Raw genomic sequence first — 15,287 nt, 5'->3', positions numbered from 1 at the left:
CACCAATGCAGAACTGAATGTGAAGATCTAGCCTCTATCATAATAGCCCCAACAGCAGATCTAAGGCTGTCTTTCGTGACTCCGCACATTGGATGCAGCGAATATATGACTCCACGCCTTCTACCTGTAATCGAGCAACTTTGGACCTCGAATGCGTTGTGCTCGGCCGGAGATTTCTTAGTCTGCCTATCATCAAATACAACAACGCAAGAATACAAGAAATATCCGACCATCCGAGACAGCCCATATCACTCTCACGAACAGCAAATCCACCTTGATATGGCTTTTCTTTAAGTAGCAAGATCGTCTTATACCCCAAGTATGTGGTGATATGACAAGCCACGTACTACGTACCTCCACTTACCTATCTACATATGGTCCCTACTCAAGCATGCACGTCTGCGGCTGAGCCCCTCCCTGCATTCACATTCAGAGCACCGCACATACCCACATGAGCAAAGAAAGAAAAACAAGATAATCTCCGATTGTGACAAAACGAATATCCTCCTTACACAAACATCTAGCCGGATTCCACATATAGATATAGAAATAGTTGCTTGAAGGCCATCGCCAACGCATAATGTCCACCCCTTGCCGCGGCGCCGAGAAGCAGGTCGCCAATAAAATGTTATGCCGAACTCATTGACTAAAAGGCAGGATTTGCTCCTACAGCGCAGAAAAGTGACTACACTGCAGGGCAGCCAGCCTGGCTTTCCGTATTGCTGTTGTCATCGTACTTTATCTTACTGTATGTATGCGGGTCTGATCGACGAGTTGTATGCGGGCCGGACGGCTCTTTTGGGGCTACAGGTTGCTGTGCAACTTGGAGTTTCTCATCTGTCGGCTGTGTCGATCTTGTAGCCTGTAGGCATCATGCCGTAGCTGGTGCATCTATCTAGAATGAGATATTCCGTTGTGAAATGTTAAGAGTGGCCTTTCTTAGATATCGAAACTTATTGATGCACGCCCTTGATCGACTAGAAGTTCGATTTGCCTTGCCGTGGCTTTTGGTTCAACGTTCACACATCAGCTTAGAAGAGCAAAAGGAAGCCATATCAGAAAGTGTACACAGGACTGAGGGAACCGATCGAAACAGAAAAAGGAATGGGTTGTCGGAGGTAAAAACGCCATTCCAATATAGCCATAAGCAGGCAGCGGAGAGATCTACGCAAGCACGGTACTGTATATGAATAGCTGAAGTGGCTACGCTGACTGCATTGCTCATCACTGATGATCAACGTCGGGTTCTCGGGAAGAGATAGTGAGGCTTGTTTCAGTAAGCGATCCTTTGGATAGACGGATCTTCTTGTTGCTCACTTCCTTGCCTGTCGGTCGCTTGTGGTGACTCGTAGAGGGACGATTATCTTGCCGAACTGGATTTCAGCACCATCGGTTCAGCGAGAGGATTGTTCTGTTTGGATCTCTGGTATATAATGTCTAGCTAGTCCCCGCTTTGGGCCTTGAGTACATCGAGACAGTCGAGATAAAACCTGAGATCAGTACCTATTTCACAGCGTACTCTCTTATCATTTAGCGATAAGATGCATGTTCTTCCTCTGCTTTGTATATGTTTTTCTTTCTGGGCCCTGGCCATCGCGCAGCTTCCCTTCACGTTTAGTCCAGCCTTCACTGCCTCTCTGAATCTCCTTGGCACTCCCGCTCCAATCGCAATACCAGGAGGCACCAGCGTTGTATTGCCAATCAATGGTACCATCTCAGGACCACTGCTGAGTGGTAAGATTCTGGGTGGATTTGCGCACCCATCGATCTATTACAATCAGACTGTCGAGCAGAACGACATAGATGCCTATGGCATGACTTATAGTAATTCTTCGTTTTATTTCCATGTTGCTGGTGCTGGTAGTCCGGTCGGACAAGTCACAAGGGTCGTAAGTCTTGCTCATTTGCTATCTTTGTTTCGCGAATAGGCGGCTGATATGCAAGCAGGAGGTGACGATTGGTGGCTCGCAGTACTCAAGCCTTACCAACGGCTTCATATTGGGAAGCACCAGTACGAACGCCAATCGCACTGTCGTCACCTTGGATACATATCTTGTTACCTTGTAGACGTACCCGAATGCTAGCCAGGATGATGTTAGTACATGACCACCGAAGTCGCACGATCGGAAACAAATTCAAACTTTTGGCGTTGGCTCAGACTTGCCTTTCACAAGTCAGCAGACCTTTGCTTGACAGCCATTTCAACGTCTCGCCAAAAGGTTACACCGAAGCCTTGGAAAGACTGGAAACACAGAAGACGGATGGTGAAATAGCATACCAAGTCTTACGCGGTCCTCATAAGTATCTATGTCAAAGTGTCATCACAGCCGTGATAGGGGAAAGCGAAAGGAAACTTACTCGACAGTAATGGTAATCCATGCGGGGGTCTCGCTACCACGATGACCGAAGCAATTCTCGAAGAGATAGGCCTACAATTTCAGGACAAAAGTTGGGTGCCCTTTACTCTTCCGACTTCCATCTTTGCTGTGCGTGCTCCAAATTGTATCTGTGAAAGGAGTATTAGCGTGACCAAGTGGAAGGCTCCCAAGTACTTACAGCGCGCTTTTTCTCGCTCGCAACCTTGGCCATGCCAAGTTTCCAAGCGAGACATCGCAGGACCTTCTTTCCAGGCTCCAAGTTGATGCTGCCATCGATCTCGGCGTCGGGTCCGAAGCTCGGTTGCGCTCCGAAGTCGCATCTTTCCCAGACATCAGACTTCACGGCCCAATCAACTAAGTCCTCGTCAAGAAAGGGAAATCGTGTTTCGCGGGCCCAATTCGAGAGGACTCTGTCATCTCGGCCAAGATTTCGCTTGCCCAACCTTCCGATATCGAGATTGAGTTCCTCCAATAAACCGGATAGACCGTGTTTGTCAAAAGCGATGGCATGTCGTTGATATCCCCCAAACAGTTCATCAGCGCCTAGTCCCGAAAGAAGTACACGAGCTTCGGTAGTATATGACACTGGTGGTTCGTCCGACGATAAGTCTGTCAACATTCCATGACCTCGAGCAGCAAAGTATAGCGCACAAGCAATGCTCAAGTCCATTTCGGTGTTATGCGGATGAATGAGAGCGACGATCTCGGCTCTATGAGTCAAGGTCTCCTGGTACGGGATGTTTATGGCAATGAAGCGCCATTGACGGTCTGGACAACCTGTCCGAAGCTCCTCAACGGAGGCTCTCCCAGTGATTCGATCAGGGCAAAGTTCGTATGGAGAATATGTTTCTGCCTCATCCGCTGATTTTGGTCCCTTGTGCACACGAGGATTCTCAAAGGCAACGTTCAGTAGGTCTATAGGTTCATCACCCGGCACAAAGTCATTTGCGATGCGGGCCAGCAGAGTGCAGTCCAACCCACCAGAGAACAAGATAGCGAGGCGAGCAGGGTCATGTGCTGCGTTTCTGATGTTCTCACTGGCGCAAGGTGGAATGGTAGTCAGACGAGTCGAAAGTGATTGGCGTAACAGAAGCTCGATCTGGCTCACAGAAGCAGACAAGCTACTCAAGGGAGCACATGACTGCGGTCTAATAGGTGTTTCAGGCGGACCACCTGCCGGTTGGCCTTCATTTAGTGCCGACAGAGGGCCCCATCCTGCGACGTAAGGGACGTGCTTGGGTAAGCTGACCTCACCTTTGGAGGCGACTTGGAAGAAAGTGGGAAGATGAATGGAGTAGACGCCGTCTGCCTCGACTTCTTGCCAACCTGGCTCTGCGCGGGAATCTACGATGCTGCTTAGGTAGAAGTTACCATGATCGTCATACCTTGACATCAACGCACGTCTACCAAGTGGATCCCGAGCAAAAGAGATTTCAGAGCGAGCAGAATGATAAAACGCAAAGGCATAAGGGCCTTTGATAGCAGCCGTCGCCTCAGCAGCATCAAGATGGTCTACAGGCGCCGGGACGAGCGAAGACTGTCCATTATTGGAAAGCAAGTTGAACACGGTCTCGGAGTCGTTACCCGTGACTGGGTGATCATTGATCTTGAAGGCCTCTCCATTCCAGCAGAGAAAATCATCGCAATGGCTCAACGCACCCTCGCTAGAGGAAGACGTGATAGGCTGCGGGACGACTTGAGGGCCACGAAGAGCCAAAACTGTGCTATAGCAGGTGATGAAAACCTTGGACTGTCGGCCATTGTCGTCTATTGTACAAGTCCTTTTTAGTTCGCGGACTGCATCAGGGCCCCTCCGGTGCAATAGTTCACATGTCTTGGCACTCGGCAGTATATAGTCCTCGGTGCTGAGGGTAAGATGGATGCCACACATGCGTCTTGTGCGCGAGATGTAGTGGATGTCGTAGACTGGATATATTGTAAGGAGTAGAGTTTGACCAAAACACTGATCGCACGCATGGGCTCGAGAAGGCTCGAGTCATATACTAATCATTATATATTACTTATGACACTTTGACACGGAGGTACGTAAGGGTCCTTCTTAGTGGGGGAAGGGAGCTACAGTGATAAAGTCCAGGCCAACAATGTGTAAAGAGAATCGCGAGTCGTTGATCAATATGAATCCATAGCATCGCATGCCTTATCATTATCGCGAAACAGGAAATTACTACTCTACCACTCTGGAAGTACAGCTGACCTTCTTCACCTCAAGCGCGTGACTTTAGGAAGTTGATAACGTGCGAGGAAGGCATCTCCTTGGCATGAACGCCCTCTGAGCTTACCTTGAACAAGGCGTATAACCACAGTATCATAGGATATCTTGTCACTCTAGCCTGGCTGTTCTCCTCTCGCTTCACTACAGAGTAAGATAGAGGGGCCGTACTTATGGGACAAGAAAACGGAGAATCACGCATTGCGAATATGCAGGACAAGGACGTAGCGGCATCACAACCCAAGGCCCAAACAACAGACGAGACGGCGCCGAATGCTAATAAAGACAACAGCAACGACTTGATGGACTTTCGGAATGAAATAGAAGACACAGACATTGTAACTAAAGTGTCACCTGGGCAAATCGAAGCTGAGAAATCAGATGAAAAGAATGGTTTGACACAAGACAAGAGCGAGCGAGACGCCGAGGGCCAATTGTCTACCCAGACCGCAAGTTTGTCGTTAGTCGGAAATCCGACATCTCCTCAACCAGATTATACCGAGAAAGAAGAGAAGAGTGAAGACACAATATCTGATGCTGCTACCATGTCTCCTCAACCTCCACCTCCGCCTCCAAAGGATGATGTATTCATTACTCGTCAAGCCAGCTCCTTCCAACCTCCACTTCCTCCGCTCACGCCACACACTGACGATGGGGACGATGGTAATGACGATGAGAAACGAGCCCTGGATATGCAAACTCAGAAAGAGACTTCTAACAACAAGGAATCTTCGTCAGAAATCCAGAATATCATAGATCAATTCGATACCGAGGCCACTATGCCCGAGTTGCAGAAGATCATGTCCCCGCGCTTCGATGCACCTGCGTCCTACCCTCCAAGGAGTTCCAGCCTCGATCCTTCATCTTCAAATCCTAATTTACCATCCCCTCTCTCGCATTCAGCAGGCTCTCGGGAAAGCTATCTTTTCAATCCCTCCGCCGCCAGACCTGGTTCAATTTCTGGAGCAAGTATCTCAAATGTGTCACTGCCTGTCCAGGAAGGAGTAGGAGCAGGGACCTCCTCACCTAGACCTCCTTCCGTTATGATACAACCCCCTCTTCCTTCGCCTGACCCCGAGCCTGCCCTACCCTTCGACTTTCACCGGTTCCTTGATCAGTTGCGCCATCGAACCGCCGATCCTGTTGCCCGCTTCTTACGCTCCTTCCTTACTGAGTTCGCCAAGAAACAGTGGATGGTGCATGAGCAGGTCAAGATCATTTCTGACTTCCTCGACTTCATAGCCAAGAAAATGGCCTTGTGTGATGTTTGGCGTAACGTCTCAGACCAAGAATTCGACAACGCTCGAGAAGGTATGGAGAAACTGGTCATGAACCGGCTCTACAACCAGACGTTCTCTCCTGCAATTCCCCCTCCTGAGCCTTTATCGCCAGCGAAGCTAAGGAGGCCCAGGAGTCAATCCTCGCAGGCCCCGGGTCGCAAGGGGCAGCACCAGGAAGATGTCGAACGCGATACCGTCATCGCGCAGAAGATCCGCATTTATCGCTGGGTTCGGGAAGAGCACCTTGACCTTGCCCCATTCAATGAGAAGGGTCGCAAGTTTCTCCTGCTAGCACAGCAAGAATTACTAAAGATCAACTCATATCGTGCTCCACGTGACAAGGTCATTTGCGTACTAAACGCCTGCAAAGTCATATTCGGATTCTTGAAAAACTCAAAGGGCGATCAATCAGCCGACTCTTTTCTACCGCTCCTCATTTACACCGTCTTACGAGCAAATCCAGAACACCTGGTCAGCAATGTCCAGTACATTTTGAGATTCCGAAATCAGGAAAAGCTAGGTGGAGAGGCTGGCTACTACATATCTTCACTCATGGGTGTGGTCAGCTTCGTAGAGAATCTGGACCGCACTAATCTGACAGTGACGGACGAGGAATTTGAGCGAAATGTCGAAGCTTCCGTCAGTGCCATTGCTGAAGGTCACAAGGCAGAGGAGTATGAGTCTACCACACACGACCCTTCCGCTCGCCCTGATACAAACCAAGGTCCCGTGACTCCTACTTCGCCAACGAAGTCCTACCAACCGCACTACTCGGAGAAGGGAGCCCCCAGCAGGCCCGAGCTTACGCCTAGAAACAGTACGGAAGGCGAGAGAGCTCTTCGAAACAAAAGCGCCCGCAGCGATGGGTCAGACAGCGGTGACGAAAAGGACGCCGTTTCAGGCTTGCTACGCACCATTCAGAAGCCGCTGTCATCTATTGGCCGTATCTTTAGCGACGAAAGTCAACCGTCGTCTCAGTCAACGCTCAAATCACAGCCTGTTTCTACTCCGCGTCTGTCGCCAGCTCCTCCTACACGGCCGCTGCAGCGCAATAGCAGTGAAGAGTCAAGGCGAAGGAGAAGTCCTGATCATCAGCAACGTGCTAGAAGTGCAGGTGCATCGAGGATTCAAGTGCAAGACGAACAAACGGTTGCAGCTAGTCAGGCAAGGGCAGAGGCCGCCGAGGCACAGAGGATACAAGCTCAGGAACACCTGGTGGTTGTTGAGTAAGCAGGATACTTGTTTTGTATGACTGTCAAAATGCTAACCCCATTGCCAGAACACTTCAAGGCATGTTCCCAGACCTCGATCGAGATGTAATTAGCGACGTCGTGCGCATGAAAGATGGCAGGGTAGGATTGGCTGTAGATGCGTGTCTTGCTTTGAGCAATTGATGCGTCAATCAATCACATACTGGTCGCAATGCCGGTCGGATCTAGTTCGCAAGCAAGGTTGCGAGGCCGTGGAAGCAATGAGCAACACAAATCGCTCCTTGAGAGCCGTGCCACCATGGCGGCCCTTACAAACCCGAGGACCACACTCTACTGGCCAAATGTACCGAATATGGCGTCCAAGTTCTGTTTCAGGAGCGAACGTCTCCACAACCTTTATGCTTCTCACCCACATTGCCGAACCTCGATCAGCTATACGCTCTGAAATGCAGCCGTAAGCTACGCGACGGTCTCCGTAGTCCGTGAGGGTGCGCAAAAGAAGTATTACCTCCAAGAAGTGGTGGGTCGGGCCTGAAGACAAGACAGCAATCATCTACTAGGAGCATAGCCGAATCTTCACGAACTTCTGCAAAGCAATACTTGTGAGCTTTCAATCGCTCAAAGTGCTCTATGGTGAGCCTCTGAACTCAAGTCAATATACACCATCTACTTCTACACTTGGAAGACCAAGCGTATAATGCGATTGCCGAATCTTCTGCATCGGCTCAACCCATATATGCCAGCATTAAGACAAGCCAATGATGGTGTATACTAGCCCCTGATTGGGACGTGGGGTGACATTGAGTCTACATCAGGGCAGTCCTATCGAGAACGCCGAGGACTTTAGTGGACGGCAGCCTCGATTTGTCCTACACTACATGGCGGCTTTGGTGGTTTCGCTACTCGCACTCCATGTTTCCTGCAGCCTATATCGCTGTGGATTCACCACCACCACCACTACCGAAATTGAGAATTATCGAGGAGGTGAAACTCGACGGAGGGTACACAAGCCGAAGGGCTTACGCGTCGCTGCTTCCGATCTTGACAGAGCCAGGCACCGCATCACTGCAAACATCAGCGGCTTGGATAGAGAAGTAGACCAGCACTTTCTCGCGCAAGCGATGTGGGGGCGGACTTTGTCCATACCATACTATAGAGTATCCGTACTATACCGTGTCGAGACACGAAGATCTGTAATGTATTACTCTACGTAAACTCTTTCTCTCACTCACTCGATTGTCTGGCCCTAGAGAGACTTGATCGCACTGGGAATCGTAGCCACTCAGTCAATCAGTTAGTTCCCCTTGATATACTTCCTACATGAGAACACGAGAGAGCCATGGCACGATATGGCTCCGACCCATCGACTCAGTCGCTTCTCCAGTTTGGCTAGAGTAGCTAGCGAAATCATTGTGATTGGTTCCTGATGGCTGTGAGCGCGTGAGTGAGTGATACTCGTGGTGGGAGATACTTTCGTTTGTTCACACTGCATGTGCAAAACATATTCATACTCATGTTAATGTATGACATGCACATTCCGCTTCACATTTCCACATTTCACAATTCCACGTTTCACAAACAGACGAGAAGGTCGCGAGAAGAGGACACCAGTATATTACGCGAGCCAAAGAGGCAAAGACTGGAATCCAGCCAGCGCATAGGCGAAGTGAAAAAAGAGTAAAGCCGCCCGATCCCACCGTTCTCCAGACTCACATACTCTGCTTCCCCAAACGCTTATTGGGCAACAATGCAGTGGTGATAACACATCCCAGCGTGATTCCGCCCGCGAGATACAAGATTCTGTTGACGGCAATCGGATCCGCAAAACCCGTCTCTGGCGGCAGCAGGTGTTGCGCGGTCAGGGGAGCGATGATGCCGAAGAGTCGGCCCCAGAAACTCGCGACGCCGCAGGCTGTGGCGCGGACTGGGGCAGGGAAGACTTCTGGGGTCCTGTTTTTGCAAAAGTCAGTATTCTGTTCTCGTGGTGGGACAAGAAAGGGGGGAAAGAAGGGACTCACCAGCCGTAGAGAACAGCGTTGAACATGCTCTGGAAGAAATACTCGAGGACATTGAGGCCGATGTTCGAGGCCTCGTCGTTGACGGCGCTGAAGATGAAAATGGACGCGCCCATTAGTGCGCTCGAGATGCACATGGCCCATTTCCTGCCGACGGTCGGCACGCCGTACATGAGGGCTCCTAGCATGACACCGACGATTCCGGGCAGGTAGATGTAGATGTAGCTTCGGTATGTGAAACGCAGCGAGAGGTTGATGTCTTTGTTCTTGTATGCTAGGACACTGGGTAGGTAGGTTCCTGTGAGACAGTATCAGTTTTGTGAACAGGCGAAGGAGATGGAGGGTAGAAGACTGCTCACCTGCGAGCGTGAAGCCCCAGAAATCCATGATGTACGTCAACCAGACAAGAATGGTCAGTCTTGCCATTTGCCACCCGTCGAACAGCATTCTGTACCGCAGTAGTTCTCTGCTGTACTTCTGCACCAGCGTCAAAGCCACGGGCTTGCCGTCTGCACCAAGCACGCCGGCCGCGCTATCATCGGACTGACTGTGAACGCGGACGAGAGCCTCAAAGTCTGCCAGCGAGATGCCACACTCGCGCTTGTTTGTTTTGGCAATGTGCTGTAGCACTTCGATGGCCTTCTCGTCGTTGCCGCGATACACCAAAAACTTTGGCGATTCCTGGAAAGTGAAGACCACAAAACGCAGAAAGAACACGAAGAGCGTGATTGCACCGATCGTGAACATCAGATACCGCCATCCGTAGTTGCTCGCTTTGGTGCAGCACTCGGCTCCCGGAGCCAAGTCCACTGAATTACAGGACGGCAGAGGGTTCTCTTCGCTGAAGTTTGGTGAACAAGAAAAGTTGGGAATAAAGCCGTATGCGAGTACGCTCGTGATCACGACACCGATCGGTTGGAAGATCGAGAGCAAGGCAAGCAGGAACCGCTTGTTCTGTGGTATGAACTCGAGACAGATGGTCGTGTCGATTGGGATGTTGCCACCGATACCGAAGCCGTTGAACGCAGTAACGACCAAAAAGGCAGTATAGGTGTTGCAGCCACCCAGAGCCAGACCAAAAGCCGCAGAGATGAGACAGGTCAAGTTGAAAGCCCACTTTCTACCGATGTAGTCGGTCATGACTCCCCAGAAAAAGGCTCCGGCTGTCAGGCCTGCGCTGAAGGCAACCGAGATGTTTCCTGACTGATTGGCTAAACACCACATGTTAGTCAAAATCTGCTTCTTCATGTAACAGTTGGGCAGGCTTACCAGGAAACCCCATCTCCTGCATCAGCGGCTGCAGCACAAGCCCAAAAGCTTGCGCCCAGAGCAAGTCGAGCAGATAACCAAAGCCGCATAGAAACCAGATATACCACTGATAGCGGCCCATGCCATGACTGTCTAGCTCGGCGTTGATGAGAATGCACTTCCTCTCATACAAGCTCATATGCTCGAACTCGTCCTCCGTCACAGTCGAAGGAGTGCGGGGAGCTTCAAACTCTGGAGCAACAGCATGGCTGTCACCACCTTTGAGAGACATCTTTCACTTGAACGAGTAAAAGTGAAAGATGCGGAAGAATGGCAACGAATGTATTATTCGCGCAGCAGCAGTCGGCTTTCTCGTGTACGCCTTCATCCTCGAAAAAGAGCGGGAGATGCCCGCGGTTTTATTGTCCAAACCGGATGACGGATATAGAACCTCTAGCACAGGTACCCAGAAAATTCAACATACAGACGATACAGTACAACCAGTAATAGTGCGTAACTGTTTGTAGTGGGGACTGTAGGGTTTCCGCTCGCTGGTACATCATAGATTAGTTCCAGCACTTGCAAGATTTCACCTATCGGCTAGTCCGTGAGGAAAGTGATCGACATTGAGCAAAAAAACCGATTGCAGCCGCCGCTGACACAATCCAGAAGCGGGCCAGTTTGAAGGAAACAGTACGAGAGGAACGACGTAACGTCTGCGGGCGGGGAATAGATAGAGGCACAGAAGCGAACACCCATAAATAAGCTTTACCGTCTTCAATTGTACTGTACATGGTCTCTTGCTCAAAGAACCCCATAATAGCATAGCCCTAGTCAGGTAGTTCTCAATTTGTCCTTGTATATTATTCCCCCGAAACACGTAAGATCTTGGAAGGCTCAACTGTCGCATGTTGCGGCGACACACTAAACTCGATTCAACCCCACATCATCTGGCAAGCACAGACAGACGCCACGGGAAGATCGCATTGTCGAGACGTATTGTGGAGACTTTTTAAGAGATGTGCTATCCCCTTTTGGGTGCTAGTTCGTATATACTACATAATCATTGTGGCCACGAGTGGGCTATTGAGTTGCCTTGTCCTTTTCTCTCCCTTGCTATCAGAAAGGGGCAAGTTGCAAGTGGAGTAGGTAGCGAGGAGGTGAAAAATAAGTCACCATGACGTACGCTACACATGAACGATAATTATGAACACAACCAGCGATAACTTTCTTCACAGAGTCGTTGCAGATTGGCACACTATGCGCACTACACCCACGTTTCCATAGCATAATGTGCTTCTCTGCGAGACAGAGACGATGATGAGATGTGGATATAGCGCTAAGCACAAAGAGACAGCCTTTTCCCATCTTCATTCCAACCTTTTCGTAGTCATGAAACCCTTTAGATATCAGTGACCATATCCGAGTCGCCCTCTAGAACGCCGAGAAATCGTGCATACGGCACTGTAGTACGCTGGAGGTCGCGATGTTTGCCTGTGATCCGGGTTAGCCTCGATTCACGTAATCTGTGATAAACAGAGACACTCCACCTAATATCAGGACCACCTCTTTGAGCAAGTCTCCTCTCTTCCAGCCTACCATCGTATCTCCCTCGACCATCCAACCGTCCCCAGCTTTTCTGTTGGGTCTCTTAACTGGTGCGCTATTTCCGTTCGTTCCTTGGTCTTCCTTCTCCTCATCCTCGTAAATGGTGCCCATTAAGCCTCGAAGTAGCTCCTCAACCTTACCCTTGACGCCTTCTGCACCTATGCGCTTCGCATACATCATGAGATACAACCTGAACTCCTCCTTGGCTCCAAGTGTCATGGCAGCCGCAACACGGTTTTCCAGATGCGCGATACTGACAGATGACTCGAAGCCTTCGAATCCTTCTGCCACAAGCAAAGTCTTGACCAGGCGTTGCAAGAAGTACGAGCGACCGCGCAGAAGAGCTTGCGTCGTTGTATTGCGCTCGAGATATGGTATGATACCCGCCGAAATGTTCTCTGGCTTCAGATCTTCGTCGTCGTTGTCGTCTCGAGATGATTGTGCTGATTGCACGGCGGATATGGATGTGTCAGCGGTGTTCCAGTACTGGCTGCCGACTGCCCACCATGGCTCGGACAATCGTTGCCAAGCATACATGCTTGGTGAGTAGCTGAAGCCGTCTCCGTTAGACATGCCTACGATAATTCGACCTTGTGAGTTGAGGCGAGCAAACATGACTGCGGGTGCGTGTGTGAGATGTGCTTGTTGGAAAGAAGAGGCGATGTCCAGTACGGGAGCAAGTGATACCGGAGGGTGAGGTGATGACAGCGAGCGTATGTCCCACACGTAGCAGACACCTATGGCTGTCACCGCGAGCAGCCACCAGCCTTTGCAGTCCAGAATGACTGGCTGTGCTTCAAGTATCATGGCATTGATCATGCGTCTACCTGCTGGAGTCCAGACATACAGTGAGCCGTCTTCGCACGCGGCAGCCCAGAAGTTTTGGTTTCCGGTTACCAGGAGGACTGCTCGCGGTAGGTAGTCCTGCCATATCGACTGTCCCCGCCGAGATACGTTCAGTCTTGTCGGCTCGCGATCCTGCGCCCGCCCCGTCCTGGCTGGACCCGAAGCATTACGTGCTTCGAGGATTGTGGCTGCATCGTCCATTGCGTTTTCTGTAGACTGTCCGTTCTCGCCATTCAAGGTGACCCCGACATCCATCGGGCGGACGATCATACTCCTGACAAGAGGCACCGCGAGTCGTACTTGGCTGACAGTGAGGCTAGGATTCGTTATCGCCGGTCGAAGAGCTTCCGGGGGCTCGGTCGAGGCAGGCTTTGCAGCTAAGCTGGGAGGTACAAGTCCGTTGGTCGCGTTCATGACAATAGGTGTCGCGCCGGTCTGTTGGACGGAAGCTATACGTTTCTGGGCTCGTTGATCGTCGTCGCCGCCCACCTCGGCAAACTTGCGCTTGTTGCCGAGCAACAGCGAAGCCAAGCCTCCTCTGGGTAGTCCATCGAATGGCTTTGAGAGATCGAGTGTCGCACCCTTGGCCGTGTCATCTCCCGCCCTCTGGGCCACAGTGGACATGAGCTGAGGTCGCGGTAGTGAAGACTCTCCGACACCAGAAGCAGATGACACAAGCAGGGGCTGGATACGCTTCTTTCCGTCCTTTGTGATTGTGACGCGCTGCTTGAGTTTGTCGATCTTGGCGACCTGTGGATCCGGCGTGGCAGCAGGGATGGCGTCTTTGGGTTGAGCATCACCATTAGCTGCGATAGATGGTGTATTGGCTCCGTTAGTCGTGGCAGCTGAGGGTTTCGCTAATTCGCCATTCAAGGCCGGCGCCCCGCTGCCATGCCCCATGAGTTCACCCATGCGGCCTTGTGCTCCCTTGATCTCGCCTGCCTTGCTGTTCTCCTCGAGCTTGAGGGCATCCGTGCCCTCGACGATACCGAGCCTTCGACCAGCGCCGTATCTCGCCAAGGACTTGTCATTATTGAGTAGAGGAGCGGGATAGCCGAGTTCGCCAGTGTCAAATATGCAAGAGGCGATGGTGCCGTCCAAGCTCGTCATGTATATCGTCTCTCCATCCGGAGACCAGGCTAGATCTGATATTGATTTGGCAGCGAGTTCTTGAGTGATGACAAATGGTCGGGGAGAGCTCGTATTCCAGACGCTCAAGGTCTTGTCTTGTCCAGCGCAGGCGACGACGGTGACAGCTGGAGGCGGGTGGTAGTCCTTTTCGTTCTGCACATCTAGCGGCGGAGGAGGCTGACTGCAGAACATTCGAGGGGAGAAGGCGCACACCTCGACCGGACCTTCGTGTCCGATCAGATTGACTTCGCTGTCCCATGTGCCTCTGGTGATGATGGCGACGGAGCTGACAGGACCGTTGACTGAATTGGCAGCAGCTATGTGAGCACCGTCGGGCGACCACGAGCAGCGGCGGAAATATGTGGTCAGAGGAGAAGTGAGAAAGGGCGCGGTGACTGTGTGTTCGAGGGTGAAGTTGTTGCCTTGGTCGTACGCGCTCGAGTTGGGTAGAGGGGAGGTGAAACGGTAGATGCGCATGGTCCGGTCGTCGCTGGTGGTAGCAAAGTACTTGTTGGCAGGGTCGAATGTGATGCCCTTCACGTGACTCTGATGCTGAGAGAGAGTTTTGAGTTTCTCGAAAGTGTGTCCAGACCAGATGACGACCTTGGAGTCCAGTCCCACAGAGACAAGAATGGAAGAGTCGCAAGACCAGCCCAGGTCCTGGACGTCGTTGTCGTGGCCGATCAACCTCCTGTAGATGCGCCAATTCTCCACTGGCGGTGTCTCATTCGACCCTGTCTCTGTCAGTTCCAGCTAGACAACAGAACGACAAGCACACGCACCAAACGTCGTATGCGCAGGCGGCGTCGGGTCCAGGTTGTATACGCAGACAATCTTGTCGTCGGCACCAGAAGCCAAGTATCTGCCATTGCCGGAGAAGCGCACAGAGTGAATGGTGCCGGAATGGTGGCTCATGGCAGCCAGTTGCTTTGGTTTGTTGTAGCTGGCATTGCCCGAGTTGGCGATGGCCTCGGTGGACCATATTCGAACGTGACCATCTGCGCTTTTGTGAGTCCGACTGCTCTTGTTTGGATCTTATTGTTTCTTTGACGAATGGGCATGTGCGCGCACCTCCTCCTGCGGTTACCAGCCGACTTCCATCCGGCGAGACATGGCAACTGTATACCTCAAAGTCCTTCTTGTCACCTGTGTATATACAAGATCAGTGACAGGGCACTAAAGCGAAAGATGATTGTCTGACGACAACAACAAACCTCCGTGTGTCAACCAGAGCGGCTTGGTGAAGCGCATGGCAGCCTCGTGGGCTGACGCCGTGTGTCTTGTATACCCAGTCGAATCAGAAAGTCCAGCGTCGCGACTAGGACAACAACGACAGTGTA

The 15,287-nt window shown here is 51.3% G+C and overlaps 5 protein-coding genes across 6 annotated transcripts; 2 read left to right on the top strand and 3 right to left on the bottom strand.

Moving 5' to 3' along the window:
• Positions 1-1,541: 1,541 nt before the first annotated feature.
• AAFC00_005628 (uncharacterized protein) lies at positions 1,542-2,067 on the top strand (the record flags this gene model as incomplete). Its single annotated transcript, XM_069347809.1, has 2 exons — positions 1,542-1,889; positions 1,948-2,067. The coding sequence occupies 2 exons, from the start codon at positions 1,542-1,544 to the stop codon at positions 2,065-2,067; spliced, it is 468 nt and encodes a 155-aa protein (XP_069203270.1).
• A 370-nt stretch (positions 2,068-2,437) lies between these two features.
• On the bottom strand, positions 2,438-4,269 carry AAFC00_005627 (uncharacterized protein; the record flags this gene model as incomplete). Its single annotated transcript, XM_069345443.1, has 2 exons — positions 2,438-2,506; positions 2,557-4,269. The coding sequence occupies 2 exons, from the start codon at positions 4,267-4,269 to the stop codon at positions 2,438-2,440; spliced, it is 1,782 nt and encodes a 593-aa protein (XP_069203269.1).
• A 548-nt stretch (positions 4,270-4,817) lies between these two features.
• On the top strand, positions 4,818-7,282 carry AAFC00_005626 (uncharacterized protein; the record flags this gene model as incomplete). The annotated part of the gene is made up of 2 exons (XM_069345442.1): positions 4,818-7,114; positions 7,168-7,282. 2 exons carry the CDS (start codon positions 4,818-4,820, stop codon positions 7,280-7,282), a joined length of 2,412 nt encoding a protein of 803 aa, XP_069203268.1.
• A 1,526-nt stretch (positions 7,283-8,808) lies between these two features.
• AAFC00_005625 (uncharacterized protein) lies at positions 8,809-10,654 on the bottom strand (the record flags this gene model as incomplete). Of its 2 annotated transcripts, none has more annotated exons than XM_069345441.1 (4): positions 8,809-9,049; positions 9,118-9,412; positions 9,474-10,325; positions 10,384-10,654. In XM_069345441.1, 4 exons carry the CDS (start codon positions 10,652-10,654, stop codon positions 8,809-8,811), a joined length of 1,659 nt encoding a protein of 552 aa, XP_069203266.1. The 2 variants fall into 2 exon arrangements, with proteins under 2 accessions (XP_069203266.1, XP_069203267.1); XM_069345440.1 differs by having other exon boundaries at positions 10,384-10,561.
• A 1,110-nt stretch (positions 10,655-11,764) lies between these two features.
• Positions 11,765-15,198, bottom strand: AAFC00_005624 (uncharacterized protein; the record flags this gene model as incomplete). The annotated part of the gene is made up of 5 exons (XM_069345439.1): positions 11,765-11,856; positions 11,913-14,681; positions 14,730-14,945; positions 15,019-15,093; positions 15,162-15,198. 5 exons carry the CDS (start codon positions 15,196-15,198, stop codon positions 11,765-11,767), a joined length of 3,189 nt encoding a protein of 1,062 aa, XP_069203265.1.
• Positions 15,199-15,287: the final 89 nt, after the last annotated feature.

This window comes from Neodothiora populina, assembly GCF_041146345.1.
Source record: "Neodothiora populina strain CPC 39397 chromosome Unknown canker_contig_5, whole genome shotgun sequence".
Taxonomy (NCBI): domain Eukaryota; kingdom Fungi; phylum Ascomycota; class Dothideomycetes; order Dothideales; family Dothioraceae; genus Neodothiora; species Neodothiora populina.
Note: the sequence above shows the minus strand (reverse complement) of the source record. Positions and strands in the feature narration are given on the sequence as shown.